This window comes from Dipteris shenzhenensis, chromosome 25, assembly GCF_047967505.1.
Source record: "Dipteris shenzhenensis isolate YYH24624 ecotype China chromosome 25, Dip_SZ_1.0, whole genome shotgun sequence".
In the NCBI taxonomy this organism is placed as follows: Eukaryota; Viridiplantae; Streptophyta; class Polypodiopsida; order Gleicheniales; family Dipteridaceae; genus Dipteris; species Dipteris shenzhenensis.
This window is the reverse complement of record NC_141620.1, coordinates 47459357-47482182: the sequence shown is the minus strand read 5'-3', so window position 1 is coordinate 47482182 and position 22826 is coordinate 47459357. Positions and strand designations below refer to the sequence as shown.

The following is a 22826-nucleotide window of genomic DNA, read 5'->3' as shown; positions in this document are numbered from 1 at the left end:
CAATGAGGCTCATGTCAGTGTCATAAACTGGTACATACCCTATCGTAATGAATGGTCAAAGTAGGTTCTCTTTCCACTCGCGGATCTCATTTGGAGTCATGACTAGTATATCATCACCTGTGTGATGTGGATAACTCCATGCTAGAGGCAGTTAGGTGCTCTATTCTAGAGGCTTACCCATGTACCGACAAGAGTGTCTACTCATGAGAATAATGTGTAAGAGCTGTCACTGTGGCGCTTATGCTCGAGCTGGCACTAGGGGGCTTACACTAAACCTGTAAATATGTGAACCAAGTCATGTGATGGAGAACAACTATGTGCCAAGGATCAAGCCTGTAATGGAATGATGACAACTATGTGTTGGGAGTAGCCAAGAGGTTGTGCGATTGATGTGTATGTGTAGTAACTAATGCCAAAAAATAGTCAATAAAAATGAATGTACATGGGTGGCATATGTGCATGCAAGACAAATACAACAATCTTGAATCCAAGGAAGATAACTCTGGCAAGTGTCACTCATGTGCTGAATTGCCAAATGTACTGAACTGGTTTCAAATGTGCGAATGTGTACACTGATGATAGAACTGAATGGACTGACGCCTGTGGGAACTAATCGGGTAATATGGCAACAGCTTACTTGGCTCGGTGGAGTTATATCTCCTCTAAGGATGTGCTAGTCTACAACTAGACAACATGTCAAAGTGAAAAATGCAGCAAATGAATTTTATCTTGATTCATTTAACGTGCTGGAGCCTGGGTACACTGCAATGGATTAGGAGGTGGTTCCGATGATGAGGATTGCATGATGCTGACCTGTACATAATCCAGAATGAAGATCTAAGGTGCTTAGCACGTAGAGCACAATCTGGCAATCATTTTTGCTTTTTGGATCACCTCCAAATTCCACCTGGACCAAAAGCTATGTATCTCGAAAAGATGGCCAAACTTTGATACCAAGAGCGTGGTCAAAATTATGAGGTGGCATGGAGTGTGGGTCACATGCTGATTACAAAACTGTGCCTGTGTGGCACTTTGTGCTTATGAGGCATTGCTAAGGAGTCATGCTGAGCTGACAGTTGACTAGGACTCCTTATTGGATTATAGTGATGAGGTGGCAATGACATCGCACTATTGAGGTGTCTTGTTGACATGGCACTTAGGGCCAGCTCTATTGATGATGTGGTAGGTAGGGAGCATTGTCGACATGGTTCCACAGGTGGTAGCTGAGGTGGCTAAGATGCCACGTGTTAGATAAGCTACCACGTGTTGGCTTACTGACCTCGTTTTAGTAATCTAACTAGTGACTAGTTACCCAACCATGGTTGGACTCGCCCACCTTATCATCGGTGTCGATGGTTATGGCAAGGAAGCGATGGAGGCAACACTGATGATGAAGGTGAGGATGGCGTTTCTCTGTTAGCCACTACTTTGTTTGCGGTCCAGTGAGCTTTGGTCGAGAAGGAGTTGGAGCAAGCCATTGTGGTAGAGTGGGTGGTCATTGCAAAGTTAATGCTATCATTTTTGAAGTCGTGAAGGAGCTTCTATGGTCTACCGTGGCTAGTTGTGGATGTTGGTGTTGCTTGTGGGTCATGTGATGCTACGTTATAGTCGGTAGGCTCTGAAGGTGTTTGTTGAATGTCTTGGAGCTGCTACCCAAGGTCGCCGACCATGTGCATCTCCTTCGTTTTGTTGGGAGCCGGGTGCTCGCTTGTGCTTGCCTTGTGGCTGGATGTGCCTCTCTTGAAGGTCGTTGGAGCTGTGGTTGCTTCACTAGTGGTGCTTGTTTACGCATTGAGTTCATGGAAGCATTGTGCGGGTCATTGCATGAAGAGTCGTAGATAGCTCGTTGGAGTGCTTTAGAGCCGGCTTATATGGAGGGGGCCTTGATGTGCTATGCTTAGGGCTTGTACGAGGCAGCTTGTGTCGGAAGATTATGGGTGGCGGCTCATTGGAGAAGCTGGTATTGGTGGTCGGGAAGGCCGATCTGATGCTAAAAGTTTGCATGCAAGGGAAGTTTCACCAAGGGTGAATTCTAAGTCGAGGGAATCGATTCATATGGGAGGTGATGAATTGATGATAAAGGAGTGGCCAAGAAGGGGAGAGTATTGGTGGAAATCTAAAATAAGAAGCATGATCTTCACAAGATCGGTGTTCGGTGTTGGTGCTGGAGAAATCTGGTGAAGATTCTTTGAGCCATCACCAACTACACGCAACTACTTACTCCTAGGAGACTGACTCTCTGTCAACTAACAGGCCAGCTTCATCAACGACCAACCTCGATCAATGCATCGGCACTATACTCAACATCCCCTCACATGTCCTCCTCGTCACCCCTCCATTACCTCCCGACAATTGACAAGACGCCTCGCACATGTAGGTCTTTTCACTTTAAGCAGCTAGCCCTAGCACCATCTCTAAGTGTAAACCAAACCGTTAGAAAAGCTATTCTGGAGGTAATCAAGTGGAAGTAGAAAAGGGACCCTAATGAGATAATTTTAAATCGTTCTCTTGCTTATATTATTTTTGGCCTGCCTTTTGAAGGGAAGGTCTTAGTAATGAAATTAGCCTCCAAGAAAAGAAATTCATGTTTTTTTGAAATTCTTTTGGTTTTAATTTTTGTCCAAGGAGCATTGGTTCATGTTGGACTTTCCTATTTCACTATTAGTCCTCATTGAATTTACTAGTGTGTGTGTGTGTGTCTCTCTCTCTCTCTCTCTATGCCAAGGGAGAGTAGAATATGCCAACTATGTGATCAAGGTATGGTTGAAACAGAAGAACACATGGTAATGATATGCCCTCACTATGCACACATTAGGGAAGAGTTCAATCACCTCCTTGAGGGACATAACAAACTGGCTGATTTGCTGCATAAAGGGTCACCTTCAGCTTTAGGAACATTTGTGTATAAGCTCTTCAAGCATAGGAATCCACCTGAATCCTAGAAGGTGGTTTCTCTTTCCACCCTCCCATCTTCGGGAAAAGCTTTCATGTACTTGTGATATTGTATTGCTCAGGTCCCATAGGCCGGTTTTGGTCTTCAGAGGACGATAATATATATTTCTTCTTCTTCTTCTTCTTCTCTTTTGCATCCCCTCACTCGCCACCTCCACACCCTCATCATCTCCCATGATATATCCAAGAAGGTGAACCCTTGCTTCTCCATTGTCTCCAACTCGTTTGATGTTGCTTGTGCCTCTAGTTCTTGGAAATTCCTGCACCAACATTTTGGGCAGGCGTTGTGAATGGAAAAAGTCATTTAGCTTATTTTAAAGGTATTTTTTTTGATTGCTTATATTATATTTGATTAAACAATCATTCAATCTCTACTAATCTACTAAATTGTACTAATCTACGAATTATGGATTTTGCTGTCGTGAGCAGCGAGGTCTCAGATTGTGAACTCGTTCGTTAAGGATTACATTGCGATTCGTGCGTAGAAAGATCATCGTTTGAAATTCTACAAGAATCCCATCTTCGTTGAAGTCTGATTCTCGTGCACGATGATGTCTCGTCTTCCTCTTTGAAGATTGTTCCTGCAAGATGTCGTCCATATACGTCTTGGAGCCTCCCACTCGCGGGAAGGTCATCTTGCACACTACCGCTGGTCCGCTGGATATCGAGCTGTGGCCCAAGGAGGCACCGAAAGCGGTATTCTGTTTGATTTCGAACATTCAGCCCTTTGTAGCTTGTTTCCTTGGGAAAATTGTAACCCATTGATGGGTCCTACAGGTGCGCAATTTCGTCCAGCTGTGCGTGGACGGGTATTACGACAACACAACGTTCCATCGGATCATCAAATCCTTTATGGTGCAAGGTGGCGATGCCACTGGAACAGGGACAGGTAACTTTTCAGAGAAATGCCTTTTCTAACCCATCAACACTCTTTTGATTGCCTGGTTTGCGTAAGAAAATCTCTGAGCTAACCCTATCTCGAGAGAGCGAAAGACAAACACGAGGATCCTTTTTGGACCTCTGCTGGCTCGAACAAGCTATAGTGCAAAGTGCATTGTAAAATGAAAGATTTCACATAAACTTTCATTTTATTGGAACCAAATCGGGACTTGGAATCGCATATTGCATTACGAAGGCAATGTTTCATACATAAGAATTATTTCCGTTGATTTAACCATAGTTCCATTAATCTGGAGATCTCTGGACCGATTCCCTATGCCTTAATCTCACTTCTGTCGATTAGCCTATGGTTAACTTACTCCCTCCCGGGTCACATTAAGATCCCATTAATTGAGGAGATGGGTCCATTATCTTATTTCTTAGGTTAATTTTACCCTGTCGATTTCACATGTGTCCTATTTTTTATGGAGATCTCATCAGCATATGGCCGATGATATGCGTATGCCTTAGGCATAAGCTAGTTTTACTTCTGTAGAATGACCTATATTCTAGCCTGCTGGGACCCTCCTTGTCCATGCAACAAGGTGACTCAAACCCAAAACAGGCATCCACAGGCAAAGGGTTCAATCACCCAGGATTTCCAAGCTTAGTCAGGGCAGCTTTGCCCTCTCCCTCCCTTTCTCTACAACATTTTTTGGAGATCTTTGGGACATCGTAATGGAGGTGGCCTGACAAGAATGGGTATTTACATTGAGTTGAAATAAGAAAACATGTTCGTTGGCTCTGCAAGCGGGGTAAAATGAGAAGCAGAATGCTTGAATGAAGTGTGGATTAAGGGCGTCCATGTCATGCATGGTTTAGCCACCTTGTTAAACCTTTCCAGAATTACCGAATTTAGAGATTGCAGTTATTGCTAGTGTGGGAAGAAACGACTCAAAACCAATGCTTTTCCGCATTGTTCCTTTCTAAGACAGCATGCAATGCTCTACTATTGCAGGAGGTGAAAGTATCTATGGGGCCCCATTTGTAGATGAGTTCCACTCACGGCTTCGTTTCAATCACCGTGGTCTAGTAGCATGCGCAAATGCTGGTAGTTCGAATTCAAATAACAGCCAGTTCTTTATGACCTTGGATCAGTGTGATTGGCTAGATCGGAAAAACACAATTTTTGGGAAGGTATGATTGAACATTCTTTGTTGGAAACCCTATGTTAGCAATGCGAATTGTGCTCATCATACTTGAAACTAATTTGATCCTTTGTTGACACCCTTCAGGTGACTGGGGACACGATTTTTAACCTCTTGAACCTAGGGGAAACAGAAACAGATGCAGATGACAGGCCTGTTATGCCAATGCCAAGGATACTCTCTGTAGAGGTATTATCTATCCGTTGTGGATAACATGGTGCACGAAATATAATTGCTAGTTCAAGGTTCTTGCACTCATGTATGTAGTCCACAAATATGAAGCTGAAGGCACAACAGTGCATGATCAATCTGGAGTCTATCGCTCTGCTCCATTACTCTTAATTATATAAACCAGATAAAGTAGCCAATACAATTTGCAAATAATATCTTTAGAGCTCTATCAGCTCAGTGAATATAGATCAAGAGTGGTTGGGGCTTGAAGCTCCTGTAGCGCGCATCAATAGTCTGCTAGGATGCATTGAAATGAGGGCAAGCAGTAGTCAGCCATAGGATGTCACCTGGAAACAGCAGGAAAGTTGGTCAAGCAGATCCTGATCAACCTACATTTAGGTGTGGAGGGGGGTAGACCATATAGAAAGGCTGGCTGCCCTCCCAAAAACATGAGCAGCAATCAACAAACCAAGTACAATGCAGGAGCAGTTAGCAAGAGCATCCAACAGATGAATAGCAAGCCAGCAACCAATACATACCAGCATACTGCACTCATGCCACGCTAGCAATGCAATGTGTAAGAAGGGGGAAAGAGAATAAGATAGCAGAAGGTGGGAGATGGAAGGTGAAAGGAGAAGCTGAGAGGGGAACTGTGGGAAAAAGAGTGGGGTACAGAGAGAGAGAGAGAGAGAGAGAGAGAGAGAGAGAGAGAGAGAGAGAGTCTATTAATGTCCACGGGAGACCAACAGGTCTATGGGACAGCAAAAAACCGTCTAGTACATTTGCTTTAGGGAGGGCACGTGGCAGCTCCCAGGGGGTGCAAAAGCAACCCCAATTATTTAGAATACCTACATCATAGTCTGAAAAAGTAATCAGCCATACATCAGTTTAAGACTGAGAGTCTTTTTGTTTTGATTTAAACTCTTGATTAGTGCTATGCCTTCACGATAAACTACCCATTTTCCATCCTTCCTAGCGGCCTTGACTTTAGCTAATTCCGTTGCCTTGTTCTTCAATTGAGCTTGTGTAAGCTCCTCAGCTATCCATATCTTGGTCCCTTTCAACTTGTAAGATTGTCGAAGAAGCTTGATCCGTAAATCTCGCAACTTAAGTGTAAGAATAGCATGTCCTTTGGAGTGCCAGATATTAGTTGCCCCGTCATCATCATCATCATCATCATTATCATCATCAACCTTCCATTCAACATTAGGCATGGCTGCTTTGACATGTGCTGAAGTCTCATTGAAAGAGTCATCATCTTTGAACCATCCTTCAGGGAGCCCCCCCACTCTAATCTTCAATGCATTATCACGGCTGACTTCGTGTTCTTTGATCTCTTCTTGGATATCAGTCTTGTTTGCCTTTGTGTCAGACTCCTCAATCACTTCTTTCTTGATTGATTGTACTTCATATCTTTGACTGTAGAGACTAGTTGAGGACATGGTTGTTAAGACACTCGTGTCTTACGATAAGACACTTAAGACACTTAAGACACGTGTCTTACCTTAAGACACCTTTAGACACTCTTGTTTTTTTAAGTGGGTTGGGTGTAACAACAAACATCGAGTTTGACTTAACCATGCTATCATTGATGGTGACTTCGGATCCAGCAGTGGCAGTGACCTCGTAGATTCGGATTAGGATGAATCTTGAGAGTCAAAAGTTTCCTTTCAATTATATGTATCGAGATGCATATTGCATTCATGTCACATGTGATTGACAGAGTGTTGCCATGATATTTATGTGTATTGATTAATATGTTGTTAAATCTTTAAAATTGTGAGTCATGACTTGCAAGCTCTTGAGCCGTGACTCTTAACTTGCAAGCTCTTGAGTAGTGAGTCTTGCATTGTTACTTCTTGCATTGTTTAAGTGTAGCTTATTGTACTTCTAAAATCAAGCAGCTAGCTATGCTAGCAAGTTGTACACTTGTATACTTATACATATATTAATTAAATATTTATTATTACAATGACGTGTCTTACGTGTCTTATCTTTAAGACACTTTAGACACTCGTGTCTGAAGCGTGTCTAACGTGTTGTGTCTTAACGTGTCTTACAACCATGGTTGAGGAGTAGGAGGAGAATTCTTACATGAGTCCACAACCTCAGCAATTACTGGCTGCTTGCTAGGTCCCTCTAGAACTTGAAGTCGAGCTTTTACTTCTGCCAGTTCAAGCCTTAACTCTCTGACTGCTTGCTGCAAATAATAATAAATCTGTTCATGTTGTCCAATGATAAGTCGTTTGGACCCTTCTTGCTGGTAATTGCGTGCATACGGAGAGGGTGTCATGGCTGCAACTGTAGAGTACCGAGTCCTGATAGTTGAGGTTGATGGAGTTGAGGGGGATTTGGAGGAGAGGGTAGGCCAATCCATATTGGCTATTTCTTAGAACTCCCTAGCTGAACCTAACCCCCGAGTTGGGTTGGGTGTTTAGCCCAACTCGGGGTTAGAAACCCTTGGAGCTTGCTGCGAGAAAGTACGGGCAGGTATGATGGACTGGTACAAGATGTACGGCAAGGGTACGGAGAACTGTACGGGGCTGTACGATGAGTTGTACGGGACTGTATGGAGAGTGTACGACGAGCTGTACGGAGGGGTTACAGAGCTGCACGATGGGCTGTACAAAGGGGTTGCAGCGAGGTGCATGGCGGGCTGTACGGGGAGAGAGAGAGAGAGAGAGAGAGAGAGAGAGAGGCGGAGAGGTTGAGCGGGGGCTGAGGCAGAGAGGCTGAGCGGAGGGGAGGCGGAGCGGGTGAGGGGAGGGGTGAGCGGAGGGGAGGCGGAGCGGGTGGGGCGGAGAGGCTGAGTGGAGGGGGGGGAGAGAGAGACTGAGAGTTTATTAAAGTCCTTGGAAGATTGATGGGTCTATGAGACTGTGAAAAAACTGATACAATAAGCTGATGTGGGTGGGGCTGTATTGGTATGAGGTCAGAGATAGAACATTGGCGGCTGTATGTGGATGCAGTCCGTCGTGGCCTCTTGGTGATCGCTTTGCGTCTGGCAAGGGCCACGGTAACCCCTGTCGGTTGCTCTCTAGTCTTGAACAAGGATGGCGTGTCCCGAAGCATGATCTGTGCGTCCACACTCTGTTGAGTGTGCCGTGTCATTGGCACTATATCTCTACCTGGCCAACTGCCCGGGTGATATGGTGGTCAATGTGGTTTGGTTGGAAGAAATCTGTAGTGATACTTTGAGATGAGTCTGTCTATGTGTTCTGTATCTGTCTCTGCGATCCGAGTAAGCACTCTCTGTGCCTAACTGCCTCATGGATGAAGGTGGCCAAGCATCTTTGATCTAGGTAAGAGAGAAAACGGGAGAGGAGTTCGAAGCTATCCTTGAAGAGATAATGATACCGGCCTCGTATCTCATAGTACACAGTGACAAAATATGAAGAGGGGAGAGGAGAAGAGTGGAGATGAGGAGAGAGGGCACAGCTAGAGAGCACACCACAAATGACTAACTGTACACGAGATTTAGTTGAAAATGTAGAATATATACAAATTAGGGTTAGGGCATCTAACCCTTTCCTTTATTGCACTCTATATGTGTTAGTGCTATGCACATGTAATCACAGGATATTGAGTGTGGTCTCTCAACACCTTCCCTCAAGATCAACATCATGAAGTAGGCCTTCCCTCAAGATGATGATTCTGGGGAATCGAAGAAGGACTGAGCATTACATTCCATCACACCCCTTTAATGGGAATGTCCTTCCTCTAAGTCAAACCAAGAGCTTGTCGGTGTTTCTAGACCACTACATATAATATGATACTCCTATCGATTTGCCATGCACATACAAAATAGAGTCATTTCACATGATTGGCTTCTTGTCTATTTCTTCGTGCGAGAGGAGGGTGGAACTCTTCAAAGAGTGCCTCTGAAGCTGCCCCAAGCTTTCTAAATGGCAGCCATGAGAGGGGAAGAGGGAGATCTAAGATGGGCTGAAGTAAAAATCCACCTCGGGCTGTCTATCCAATCTCCCCCGTCGTGAGAAGGTGTACAAGACTGAATGTTGTGCAAGATATAATCTTTCCAAGGCTTCTGTCCAGGCATCAATCCTCGCTCTTTACCGAGTGGTTTGGTAAAGATGTCTGCAACATTCTCTTTGCTATCAAAATGCTGTAGTGTGATGTCACCAAGTAACACTCTTTCTCTGATGAAGTGCTCTTTGACATCAATGTGCTTTGTCTTGGAGTGATATACTGGATTCTTGGCCAATGCTTGAGCCGATTGATTATCACTATATATTGTTGTTGGCTTTGATTCATCAAAGTAATCTATTTCTGACAATATTCTTCTGAGGCATATAGCCTCACATGCACCTGTAGTGAGTGCTCTATATTCTGTTTCAGTAGAAGGCAAAGAAACAGTTGACTGTTTGTTAGACAACCATGATATAGCTCCTTGACCAAGGAAAACTACATATCCTTGTGTGGATCTGCTGGTCTCATGATCTCTGGCAAAGTCATTGTCACAATATCCATGCAACCTTGGATGACTTTCTCTGTATTCTATCCCAAACTGTCTTGTACATCTGATGTATCTTAAGACTCTTTTGGCTGCATTCCAATGAGATTGTTTTGGATTTGCCATAAACTATGCTAGTGAACTTACTGCATAACAAATATCTGGCCGTGTGATAGTCAGATATATAAGAGATCCGATGAGCTGCCTATAGTACGTATCATTGACTGTAGGCTTTTTTGAATCTTTTTTAAGTTTCAAACTCTGTTCCATGGGAGTGGCTGCAATCTTGCAATCTGCCATATGAAACTTCTTTAGGAGACTGTCAACATATTGCAGCTGACTCATAAAGGTGCTGTCTGAATCTCTCCAGAACTCAATTCCAAGACAATAGTACATAAGTCCAAGATCTTTCATGTCATTCCCAAGTATTATTCTTATACAAAGCATCCATTTCTTCATTCATAGCAGTTTGCTATTTTGGCTTTTCTACTGCATCTTCGAAGTACACTGGCTCTTCTGTAGCCATGATGGTAGTCATAAGAGCATAGTTGGTGGTTTCAACCTGAATTGCTTTGCCTTTCTGAGCGTATGTCAATCTGGCTGGAGGTCTATTTTCCCTAGTAGACCGTCTGAGTTGTTGTGGTTCTTCTCGGGGTGCTTGTGGCAATTCATGCCCTTCTTCATCAACCTTTTTTGTAGATGACTAAGTAATCGGTGACTCTATCTCCTTTGTGTTTGAGGTTTTCCATTCTGATTCCTCATCAAAGATTACATCTCAGGAGATAATGACCTTTCAGTTGATGGGATCTAAAACAAGCCTCAACAACGTAAAGGTTGGTAGGATCCACGTAAATACAGCATATATAATAAATAGACAAGTAAATGTGCACCACACCACAAATCAGAGGGGAGCTAGAGCGCTCCTACTCAGAAACAAAGACACCGATTGGCCCCAGACATTGGCGCTCCTTGCGGTATTTATTTAACATTCATTTGAAGCGAAGAGGCTGATTACAAAGGTCTCTGGGAAGCTGCTCCACAGGCAAACGAACGCCCTCAGACTTCCCGTCCAGCCCACCCTGTAATTCCCTCCTCAACTCCAAACGTTGAACGGCATCCAATCACTAGACAGTCTTGTATCCTCAGCCAACCAAAGCATGCAACAGAGACCCCAATAGCATCCACTGTCTGAACCACTCTTGTAATCGCACAACCAAGTGCCCAACCAGCCAAACACGGCTGAACAACTGCAAGACAAAGCCCTCAACAACTGAACTCTGGTGCAATCAAACAACCAAACACTTCCCAGCAGGTTGTCTTAATCTATAGCCTCCCCGGCCACTGCCCAACAACATAAATCAACCCTTCTTTGCAAGGAAAGAAACCCAAACGCAATAACTAGCCATCAAACCAGGGAACGGCAAAAGTAGGCAAAGACAAGCCTTCTTCTACCTGGAATCCATAGAAGAAAGGTCACCCTGGCTGGAAAACCCAAGATCCTGCGGAGATAAGCTGATTCTGCTCTGGCACAGCCGCAAACACAGCTTAGAAGCAAACACCCACGCTTGGAAAGTTGCCAAATTCAGTTGGCACAGCCCGGAAGCCTTCAGAATCAAATCACAATCTTCCTGGACAGCCTGGACAGCCCAGAAACTGAATTGCAATTTCCCTGCACAGCCTAGACAGCCCAGAAATAGAATCACAATTTTCCCTGCACAGCCTAGACAGCCTGGAAACTCTGGAAACTCCTGAAAACAGATCGCAATCCCTGTAGCAGCCCGGACATACCTGGAAACAGTACCAGAACAGGTCGCACTCACCTGGCACAGCTTGGAGGACCTGGAAACTGGATTGCAATTTGCAGCAGACCCCTTGGCAGAAATCACAATCTGCAACAGGCCTTGGATCTGGTGCATTTTCCTCTGGCAGGTCCTGGATGTGCTGGTATAGACCCTGACTGGTGATGATTTCCTCGGGCAGGTCCTGAAAACTCCTGGTAATCTGCGATTTTGCTCTAGCGGCTCTTGGCAGGCTCTGGCAGCTCACAACTGATGATCTGGCTCCTTCTGGAACTGCTTCTGGAACTGATTTGGCCAACTGAACCCAAAATAAGAGCTCTGGGCCCCTTTTGTAGTCCTATGCTAAAAATAGCAGTTTTTAATTGCACCACTCTTTTGGCCCCCCTGTTGCACACTTTGGCCCTAGGAATTAATTGCCTAGTAACTGGGCGCACATTCACTATTTCCAAGGGCCCACTAGGAATTTTAATTCCCCAAGTCCCATCCCATGGCCGGACCCTCGCGCCCCAGAGGCTCAAGGCAGTCACGTGCAAATTACGGGAGTTGCAAATTAAAAGTCCCATAATTTCAGGTCCTCGTGATAGGATCGTACAACTTGTATGCTTTGCTTTCTTCATTGTAGTCAACCATGATGCATTTACATGACTTGGCATCCAATTTTTTGCGATGATCATCATGTATGTGGGCATATGCTATGCAACCAAATATGCGGAGCATGACTTTGATCTTTCTGCCTGTCTGGTTTTCTACCATGGCTTTGAATTCTTGAAATTTGGAAACACTTCAGATTTCTCTTTTAGATTGTAGACCCAACAATATCTGCTGTAGTCGTCGATGAAAGTCAAGTAATAAAGTGAACCATTGATGCTGTGGGTTTGGGCATGGTATGTATCAAATCAAGAAAACCTCGTGCTCGAGAGGTGCTTCTGCTGAAATTGGTTCTCTTTTGTTTTTTGAAGCAGCATGCTTCGCAAACTTTTCCAAGAAACTGTAGCTTAGGAATCCCAATTGCCATATTCTGATTTCTGAGATCTATCAAGCTCTTGAAATTGACATGTCCATATCTCTTGTGCCTTTTTGTGGATAGTGGCATTTGTTGCGGTTGAGCTGACATGGCATGCAAATCTGGTAATGTAGCTAGCATTCTAAACAAGCGTCCTTCCTTGACTCCTTTTCCTATTGGCTGAAATCCTTTGGATTTGTCTCTGATAGTGCATTCATCTCCGTTAAAGGTGACTTGGTAGTTGTGTTCCGTTGTCTGACCTACTGACAGGAGGTTCTTGCTCAGCTTCGAAACATAGAGTACATCTTTCACCAATTCTTTCATACGAGTGAAATTGTTTATAGGGATAATGCCTGTCCCTTGAACTGGATTATATGTATTATTAGCTATGTAGATGACATTCTTCTGACCTTCTAATGGTTTCATATTTGTGAACCATTCTTGATGCTTTGTCATATGAGATGATGCACCGCTGTCGATGTACCAAGGATCCTAATCTGCTTGGTTGACTTGACAGCTGAAATCCTCTTTTGAATTGCCATCAGTGTCTAGATACAGTGTATCAATCTTCTGCATTTTCTCGTTTGCAAGGAACATATTCCCATGTTCATTTGCATAATGACTGTGACTAGAATGTCCACCACGATGATTTCCTATTCCGCGGAAGTTTTCTCAATTGCTGCTGGATTGACAGCCTTGGTCGTACTACTACTTACAGCAATCTCTTTCATAGTTGCCAAACTTATGATAGTGGTTGGTGGATGCATTTCCTCGTCCTTGGAATCTTCCTCGATTGAAATGATTTCCTCTTTACTGATTCTGATGTTGCTGAGGATGATGCTGATGTTGATTCTGACTTTGATGCGGATTTTGTTGCTGATAATGACCACTTCGCTGGAATGATCTACCTCTACCTCTGCCGGTGCCTTTGTCTCTGCCTCTGCCTCGTCTTCTATCTGAAGTTGTGAATGCTTGATCATTGGAATGACCTTTGCGAGCATGAATGGCTTGAGTCTTGAGTTCTTCACAAAAAAACTGACTAGAGTTCTTTTAGGGTCGGAATTTGTCGTTGAATGGCAATACTCTGGACTAGATTCTCGTATCCCTCTCCTAGTCCATTCAGGATGACTTGAACCATTTCTGCTGGATTCATGGTCTCTCCTACTACTACGAGTTGATTATTGTAGTCTTTTATCCAGAGTACGTAAGCATGACCGGTTTCGCTGTTGTTGCGGAAATTCTGGTTGATTTGGTTTCTCAGTGTGAGAATGTTGGAAGTGTTCTTGGATTCGTAGAGAGTTGCGAACATATCCCATGCTTCTTTCGATGTCTTGACGGTGTTAAGTTGTCCTAGCATGACATCTTGCACATTCTGCTTGATTAGATGATATGGGTACTTATCTTTCTTATCCCATTCTGCCTGTACTCGGGCAATGGCTGGATCTGCTATAGGTGCGAAAACTGTTTGTGTAGCTGTAGATCCCGCTGCTGGTGTTGTGATAACAGGTGGAGTAGAGCTATTGTTGGTTGGATCGTCTAATGATCTAGGTGCTTATTTATCGACATACTCCCATTTGTCCTGAAGTACAAGAATGGTCTCCATTCGTTGTTTCCACGTGCTGTAATTGGAGTTGTCTAGCTTAGCAGATGCCTCCAGATTGAGGTTGCTAGTCGTAGACATGGTGCAAGAAATGTACTCTAAGTGTCGTGAAAAAACACTGCCTGAATCAACTACAAAACATTGACTGTGGCAAGTGAAATATGAACTATCGGTGAAGATAGAACTGCAATATATATAATCCGATCTGGATTACAAGGCTTGTGGTTGGTAAATGATGCCAGGAATAGCCAAGAGGCTTTACAAGGCTTGAAATGATGTGCAAATGATGCCATGAAATAGCCAAATAGTCTTTACAATGATGGCATGTTTGTGTGAAATCAAATCATGTGCTATCTGTCCACTGAACAATCAGTGAATGTCTCTGAACACTTTAAAGTTTGCTCATTGAACTGATGAACGTCAGGTTTTAGGTAATGTGATGATGTGAATGTGAGTGTAGGGACTGACTCCGAGTAGGAACTAGTCGGGAATTTCGGACATGGCTTAGATTGGCAACTAGGAGAAATTCAATTCGTCTTCACTATGGCAATCTAGTCTACTCTGATCTAGATCTAGACGAATTGTCGATCGAAGAAAAGAATAGCAAATAATTCATTTTCTTTGGTTCTTTTTATGCGTTGGGTCAGATGCATCGATGTATAGGCTGATGTGCGCATAGGAAGTGGATTTGTCGGTGAGGCTAAAAAGTGAGTGATACTTGCACCGAAATGTGCGCGTGATGTGACGAGCGCGTAGAGCACGAAAAATCGAGCGATTTTCTTTTTTGGAGCGCCCTCAAATTCTTCCTGGATCAAGAGATACGACTTGATCTTGTTTCACTGCCTTCTTTGACTTTCTTAACACAACACTATGTTTCATTATCTTGTAGACTTGTAATTCTCAAATGTTATCCTCAGATAGTCCCTTCAAACAGCAAAACAATGTTCCATAAGCAGGAGTTGTTGTTGGGGTAAAGGCACATTGCCAACCCTTCATTAAAAGATAGGACACCTATGACTGTCTTAAGACAGTCATAGGGTAAACCTAATCCTAATAAAACACAACTGAGTTTGTGGTGTGGCTCATCACTTCACACCCGCACATCTTGGAGTTCTCTCTCTCTCACTCTCTCCCTCTTGCTCTTCTTCCCCCTTCACTCCCTTCAACTGGTATCAGAGCCTACCCATTCTCTTCCACTCCCTAGCCCACCCCCCTTTCCGTATGGACGTACGTTGAGCGCCGTATGGACAGCACCGTACGACCGTACGTCATCCGTACAGTCGTACGGACGGGCTCGACTTCGAGCAACGCCGACATCGCAGGGCGGCGGCGCATTGGCGAAGGCGGGTTGCAGGGCGGCAGTGCATTGTGCAAGCATTGCGCAAGTACAGGGCAGCGCAGCAGATCTGGGCTGCTGCAGGGCGGCGGCGCATTTCGCAGCTAGGGCGCGAGCTTCGAGCTGAGCAGCAGCTGCTAGCTGCTAGTCTGTGCAAGGGCAGCCTGTGCACAGCACCAGGCTGCGCGAAACCAGAGCGCGCAGCGCGCGCTCAGGTACGGTTATCCGTACTTGTTGTACGGATTCCGTACAGGAGTCGTACAGCCGTACGGATCTCCACAGCGCAGGTACAGGAAGCTGTTTTCGATTTTTTGTGCAGCAGGGAGGTACATTTTTCCGGTTTTTCGGGATCTGTGTCAGAAGATTTTTTTTTCTCTCCTTGGATCTGGCTGTTGTACAAGTACAGCAAGTACGAAAGTACAAAAGGCATTTTTTTTTGTTTGGGGAAGAAAGAGAGTTGAAACAGCATTCTGCTCTTCATTCCTCTTGATTCAGGGTCATTTTTCAGTTCACAAAACTGTCTTATCTTGAAAGTACAGCAAGTACTTTCATTCATCTCGTGCTTGAGGTGAAGAGAACCATAGTGTGTGGTTGATTGCACAGTTATTCTGTTCTGGGAATGTAATGCCTTGATTTTGCAAGAGGACATATGCTTTTACTGGGTTTGAATCTCAGTTCACAGGTGAGCAGATCATAGGCCTTTTGCCCGGAAGGTGATGCATTGTATGCCTTGAGGCAGTGTGGTGCCAGAGAGCACACTTTTGTCTTGATTTCCGCAGTGTCGAGGTGACATTTTCTTGCAGGTCACATTTCTTGTGCAACACTCAGAGAACTTCAGTTGAGCCACGCTTGGCCAGGGCGCATCGAGTTTACTCGGTCCCTAATTGTCCATCGTTGACAGTGCTCAAAAGGTTCCTCATTGAGTGTTTGTACGTTGGGATCTGTGTATGTCATTTCTACACAGGGCAGTATATGCATTACATTGGTGGATGATTTTGTCAGAGAGATTTTCATATTGCATGCTACCTCAGTGTTGAGGTGTTCTCCACTTGATTCAGGTGTCAGATCAAGGGGCTTTTGCCCAGACTTTGTTTGATAGCACTTGGGTTACCGACAGAGATCTTCAGATGCATTTTCTTCCCTTGGTATAAGGGTGATTGCTTGGGATTTATCCCATTTACTGTTGCAGGTTATGTGACAGGCTGAAGTGTCATTTTTTTTTGAGTGTTTGCCAAGTGGTTTCTGCAATTTAACTCAGTGCAATACCTCATCTGAGGTGGGAGAAGTGATCAGTACAGTCAGTACAGCAGTGTTTACAGCAGTGTTTGTGCTTTGTCAGATGATTATGCACTGTTAAGCACTTGTTGAGCAGCTGCAGCAGTCTGAAATTACTGTTTTTTATGCCTCTTTGAGCACGGTACAGTGTGTCAGAAGGTACAGTATTTGCAGGGTCATTTACTGTTTTGCTGCAGATTTTCCTGACAGTAAAAACAGCACCATTGAGAGTGCTTCTGGCTCTTGAATAGAGCTGGTTTTTTCTGAGAAATCAGAATTTTTATTCAGCTTTTTTTTTACTTCCAAGGAGTCAGGTACTTTCCTTATCTGATATGGCATCAGGGGGAAGTGATTCTTCGATTCTGAACATAAAGAAACTGGAAGGAGCACACAACTATGCATTATGGGCAGAACAGTGCTTGAATGTACTTCTGTTAAAGAAGATTGCTAAGCCCATAAGGGTGAAGGGTGTCAAGCCATCTAACATGGCAGCTGATGACTGGGAAGAGCTTGATTTGTCTGCGAGGGCAGCTATCATGCTCACTATTTCAGACACTCTTGTGTTCAATGTACAAGCTGAAAAGACCTCTTATGGTCTATGCAAAGACTAGAAGAATTGTATGCCCAAAAGAGCTCAGCCAGTAAGGTTTATTGGCTGAAGAAGCTGGTCGATCTTCGCATGAAGGAAGGTACAGCTATGACCTCACACTTGAGTGAGTTCAATGCCATCTTTACACAGCTGATTGCACAGGGGTTGAACCTTGATGAGGAGTTCAAGGCTACTTTCTTGCTGTGTACCCTCCCCGAGAGTTGGGACACTTTCAAGACCACCCTGTCAAACTCGAATGTCACTCTTATTTATGCTGATGTAGAGAGCTCTCTCCTTATGGAGGAGATGAGCAGGAAGAATAATGCGGGCAGCAAGTCTTCAAATGCTTTGCAGGTACAGGATAGAGGCAGGACTCAGCAGAAGGGGAGATCTGCTAGTAAGTCCAAATCCCGCAGTCAGTCCCGTGGCAAAAAGGACATTGAATGCTTTTATTGTGGCAAGAAGGGACATGTGAAGTCTAAGTGCTTCAAGTTCATACGGGATCAAAAAGCCAAGAAGGCTGAATCAAAGGATGCAGGAAATGCAAGCAAAGGCAAAGGCAAGGCCAAGGCAGATGACTTGGATGCAGTGAATGTTGCAGCAGGGGATAGTGACAGTGACATACATGATGTTTTATGCTCTTCTGCTGTAATAGCACATGCTTTGGTTATTGATGGCCATGACATGCACACCTGGCTCTTGGATTCAGGTGCCTCTTTTCATGTTACTCCTCATAGGGAGTGGTTTACTTCCTACACAGGTACTCATGGAGTTGTTCATCTTGGGAACAACTATGCATGTCAGATTGCAAGGATTGGTAGTATACAGATAGTATTTCCTGATGGACGGTCATTTATGCTTGATGGTGTTCGCCATGTGCCGCAAATCAAGAAAAATCTGATTAGCACTGGCTTATTGGATGACAGTGGTTACCACACCACATTTGGGGATTCCAAATGGGTGATTACTGATGGCCAGACTGTAGTGGCTGAGGGTTTTAAGAGTGATACCTTGTACCCTCTTTATGTTTCCAGTGTGGGTAATCATGTTGTTGCCATAACCGAGCTGCCAAAGGTTTCATTGTGGCATAGCCGGTTGGGACACATGTCTATTAAAGGAATGCAAGAACTGTCACGTTTGGGTTATCTGCCGCCTCTTTCTTTTTCAGATTTGCCTACTTGTGATCATTGCATATTTGGCAAGCATTCTGTGACTCCTCATAAGAGGAGAACTCCCCAGAATAGAGCACCACTTGATCTAGTGCACACTGATTTGTGTGAGATGCCACAGTTATCACTAGGGGGTGCAAAATATTTTATTACTTTCATTGATGATGCCACACGCAAAGTGTGGGTCTATTTCTTGAAGCATAAGGGCGATGCCTTAGATGCTTTCAAGAAGTTTGTCGCTCAGGTTGAGAATCGGACAGGTCGTAGGTTGAAATGCCTCAGATCCGATAATGGGGGTGAGTATGTGTCACATGCTTTTGTGCAGTTTTGCGAAGCTAAGGGCATCAAACAGGAACTCACAGCCCCTCATAATGCATCTCAAAATGGTGCAAGTGAGCGGATGAATCGAACTATTCAGGAGAAGGTTCGATGTATGTTGTCTTATGCTGCATTACCCCATGGCTTTTGGGCAGAAGCCGTGCAAACAGCAGTTCACATTATTAACAGGTCGCCAAACAAGGCTTTGGAGTTGAAAGTGCCAGAGGAGGTGTGGTCTGGCAAGCCACCTTCATATAAGCACTTACGTGTATTTGGCTGCGAGTGCTTTGCTCATGTACGCAAAGAACTACGCACCAAACTGGATCCAAAGTCTATCAGATGCATCTTTTTTGGTTATGGTGACGAAGGTGAAATGGGGTACAGGTTATGGGATCCCGTTAAACGGAAGATTATACGCAGCAATGATGTCATCTTTAAGGAGGATAGTGTACACAAGGAACCCGTGCAACCTGTGGAATACAGGAGGGTTATTTATGATGATGTTGGACAGCAAAGAATGCCCATTTATATGCAGCAGCAGGCTGCTGCAGATCACCCTGTTCAAGAGGGTATACAGGCTGAAAATCAGCCAGATAATTTTGCCAATGATGCACCACTGGATATGCCAGCAGATGGAGCTGTAGCACAACCAGATATGTTGGTACAGCCACCTGTCATGCATGAAGAACAGGCTGGACAGCAGCCTAATCCAGAACATTTTGTTAGGAGGAGCTCCCGTGTACAACGGCCTCCTGCCAGGTTTGTTCCAGGAGCCAATAATGTGGCTGATTTTATCATGCTGACAGATTGTGGTGAGCCTTCCAGCTTCAAGGAAGCTATGGAAAGAACGGAGAAAAAGAAGTGGGAGAAAGCCATGCAGTCAGAAATGGACTCCCTACTTCAGAATGATACATGGGACTTGGTGCAGTTACCTGCAGGCAGAAAAGTTTTGCCATGCAAGTGGATTTACAAAGTCAAAGTGGATTCAAATGCTTTACCGAGGTATAAGGCCAGATTGGTTGCCAAGGGATTTAAGCAGGAGAAGGGCATTGACTTTGATGATATTTTTTCTCCTGTAGTCAAGATGACTACTTTGAGAGCAGTGTTAGCTCTTGTTGCTCATGACGACATGGATTTATGTCAGATGGATGTGAAGACAGCTTTTCTTCACGGAGATCTCCATGATGAGATCTATATGAGTCAGCCAGAGGGATATGCTGTTAAAGGGAAAGAGCAGCTTGTGTGTAAGCTCAAAAGGAGCTTGTATGGACTCAAGCAGGCGCCAAGGGAATGGTACAAGAAGTTTGATGCCTTCATGCAGTCCCAAGGGTATCATAGGTGTGAGACCGATCATTGCTTGTACACCAAACGGGCAAAGGATGGCAGTCTGATGCTACTCATTCTATATGTGGATGACATGCTTATTGCCAGTAAATCTCAGCATGAGATTAGTGCTTTGAAGAAACAACTGCATAAGTCTTTTGACATGAAAGACTTGGGTGATGCAAATCATATTCTTGGCATGCGATTACTCGTGACAGGTCCAAGGGACTTTTGTTTCTGTCACAGAAAGAGTACATTGACAAAGTACTGCAGAGGTTTAAAATGGAGGGGGGGAAGTCTATTAGTACCCCGTTGCCTCCACATTTAAAACTCAGCAGTAAAGACAGCCCCAAATCAGATTATGATAAGGCTGAAATGGCCAAGGTTCCGTATGCATCTGCAGTTGGTTCTTTGATGTATGCCATGGTTGCCACTCGTCCGGATATTGCTTTTGCGGTGGGAGTCATCAGCAGGTATATGGCAAATCCAGGCAAGCGACACTGGGAAGCAGTGAAAGGTGTCTTGAGGTATCTCAAGGGTACCAAAGACTTGTGCATATGCTATGGTAGGCAAGATGCATTGGTGCATGGTTTTACAGATTCAGACTATGCAGGCAATGCAGATAACCGGAAGTCTACTACCGGTTATATTTTCACATTTGCAGGAGGTGCTATATCATGGGTGTCTCGGTTGCAGAAATGCGTTGCACTGTCAACCACAGAAGCTGAATATGTTGCAGCCACTGAGGCCTGCAAGGAAGCAATATGGCTTACTCGGCTGGTGGGAGATTTGGGCATTACAGGAGATATGCCAGTTTTGCATTGTGATAGTCAGAGTGCTATCATGTTGGCAAAGAATCCGGTCTTTCATCAAAAGACCAAGCACATAGAAGTGAAATATCATTTCATCAGGGAGGTACTAGAAGACAACCGACTTGAGCTTGTGAAAGTGCATACTGATGATAATCCTGCAGATTTGCTCACTAAGAGCTTGCCTACAGAGCGGTTTGCACATTGCCGCCACATCATGGGATTAGGATGAGACCATTCTTATTTTATGGTCTTGTATACAGTAACTGTATATTGCTGTAATTTTTATTCTTTTCTCCCCTTTAGGCACATTGGCCTTTAGGTGGGAGGTTGTTGGGGTAAAGGCACATTGCCAACCCTTCATTAAAAGATAGGACACCTATGACTGTCTTAAGACAGTCATAGGGTAAACCTAATCCTAATAAAACACAACTGAGTTTGTGGTGTGGCTCATCACTTCACACCCGCACATCTTGGAGTTCTCTCTCTCTCACTCTCTCCCTCTTGCTCTTCTTCCCCCTTCACTCCCTTCAGTTGTATGTGGTGCTTACCTGACCTTTGCGAAGTCCTCTCCCTCTTTGATCACATCTTTTGCTTTTTTGTCTTCTTTTAGTGGCTCAATCTTTCCCAATGTTGCTAGGAAGTTGGCCAGCTATGTACATTTTTGCTATTGTCATCCACTTTTCGAGGTTATCTTCTGAGGATGTGATCATGTGGATGTCGTGTTTAAATGTGAGCTTGTCAAGCCTCATCTTTGTCATCTCGATGAATTTCTGTCACAAGACAAAGTTATTGAGAATTATTGATGCATTCTAATATGTAAGATCAAAGCAAAACATAAACATATATATCTACACAAATTATGAATACGCACATCCCATAAATCACTATGCTCATGTCCTTTTGTTGGCTTGGCTGGTTTTTCGAAAGCTTCCCACTATTGCCTAGCATGTGCGAGCTGGTCCAAGTATGGGGACCTCCTCATAGTTTTAGCATGTCCAGTGTTTGCTATCCTTGAGCACTCAACTAGCTCCACATTTGGACAGTCCATGATTATTCTAGCGCATCGAAACCTATTAGCATTGGACAAAAAATCAACAACTCATTTCAAAGGTACATATCGAACATTTCAACCAAGGATATAATATTCAATTTTGTTATTGTACCCGTACAAGGCTTTTGTAGGTTTAGGGACTTCCTTTATATCTTGAGTTCTTTTTGCAGCTTCAATTGAGTGTTGCCCAGAAATAACAATGTAGTCCACATGATGAATGTCATCTTTTCTCAAAGTCTTGAATGGGCATTTATTCTTTCTGTCAAAGGGTACTAAGTCTGCGGTTGTGTCCACTGGGTGTGGTGCTTTACAAAAGTCCATAACTAATCGTAACACTACGTTTTCATTACGTGGCGTATAACACCTTTTGACATCAATTTCAAAAGTTGTCCCATATTCAAATGGATAGTAAGCTTTCCATCGCATTAAGGACTTTGCAGCTGCCACAAATTCCATCTCATCTTTCTCTAATCTCTTGGTATCAGGTAGCATCGTGTCAAGAGGCTCTATCAATGGTGGACATAGAAAATTACGTCCATTCTCTTCTCTTGAGAGTTTCGAGGAACATTTCCATTGAGAGATTTCCGTTATGTTCTTTGAGAGAGAGATCTCCTTCCTCGTTTCTCAAGTGATTCATTGAGAGAGCTTCTTCTTCTTTATTGCATGATTCGATTGTGTGAGAGAGAGATTATTCTTGTGTAGTGTGAGAGCTATTCTAAGATTTGTGAACCGATATCTGTTGTGAGAGATAGAGTTCTTGAGACAGAGAGTGAAGGAGCTACATCTTGCACAAAAATTTTCAAGGGAAGGATTGCTAAGGCGTAAGCAGCTACATACTCTTTGGTTTGAGTTTGGAAGGTTGGAAAACCT

General features: G+C 44.0%; 1 protein-coding gene across 1 annotated transcript in view; it reads left to right on the top strand.

Moving 5' to 3' along the window:
• The first annotated feature begins 3376 nt into the window (after nt 1-3376).
• The window catches only part of LOC147885973 (Cyclophilin-like peptidyl-prolyl cis-trans isomerase family protein), a 108278-nt gene continuing 88828 nt past the window's right edge, over nt 3377-22826 (top strand). The window contains exons 1-4 of the mRNA XM_087396828.1: nt 3377-3648; nt 3730-3841; nt 4850-5028; nt 5127-5228. Of these exons, the coding sequence (XP_087252954.1) occupies nt 3541-3648; nt 3730-3841; nt 4850-5028; nt 5127-5228 (501 nt within the window). The 5' untranslated portion in view covers nt 3377-3540. The remainder of the gene's footprint in view (nt 3649-3729; nt 3842-4849; nt 5029-5126; nt 5229-22826) is intronic.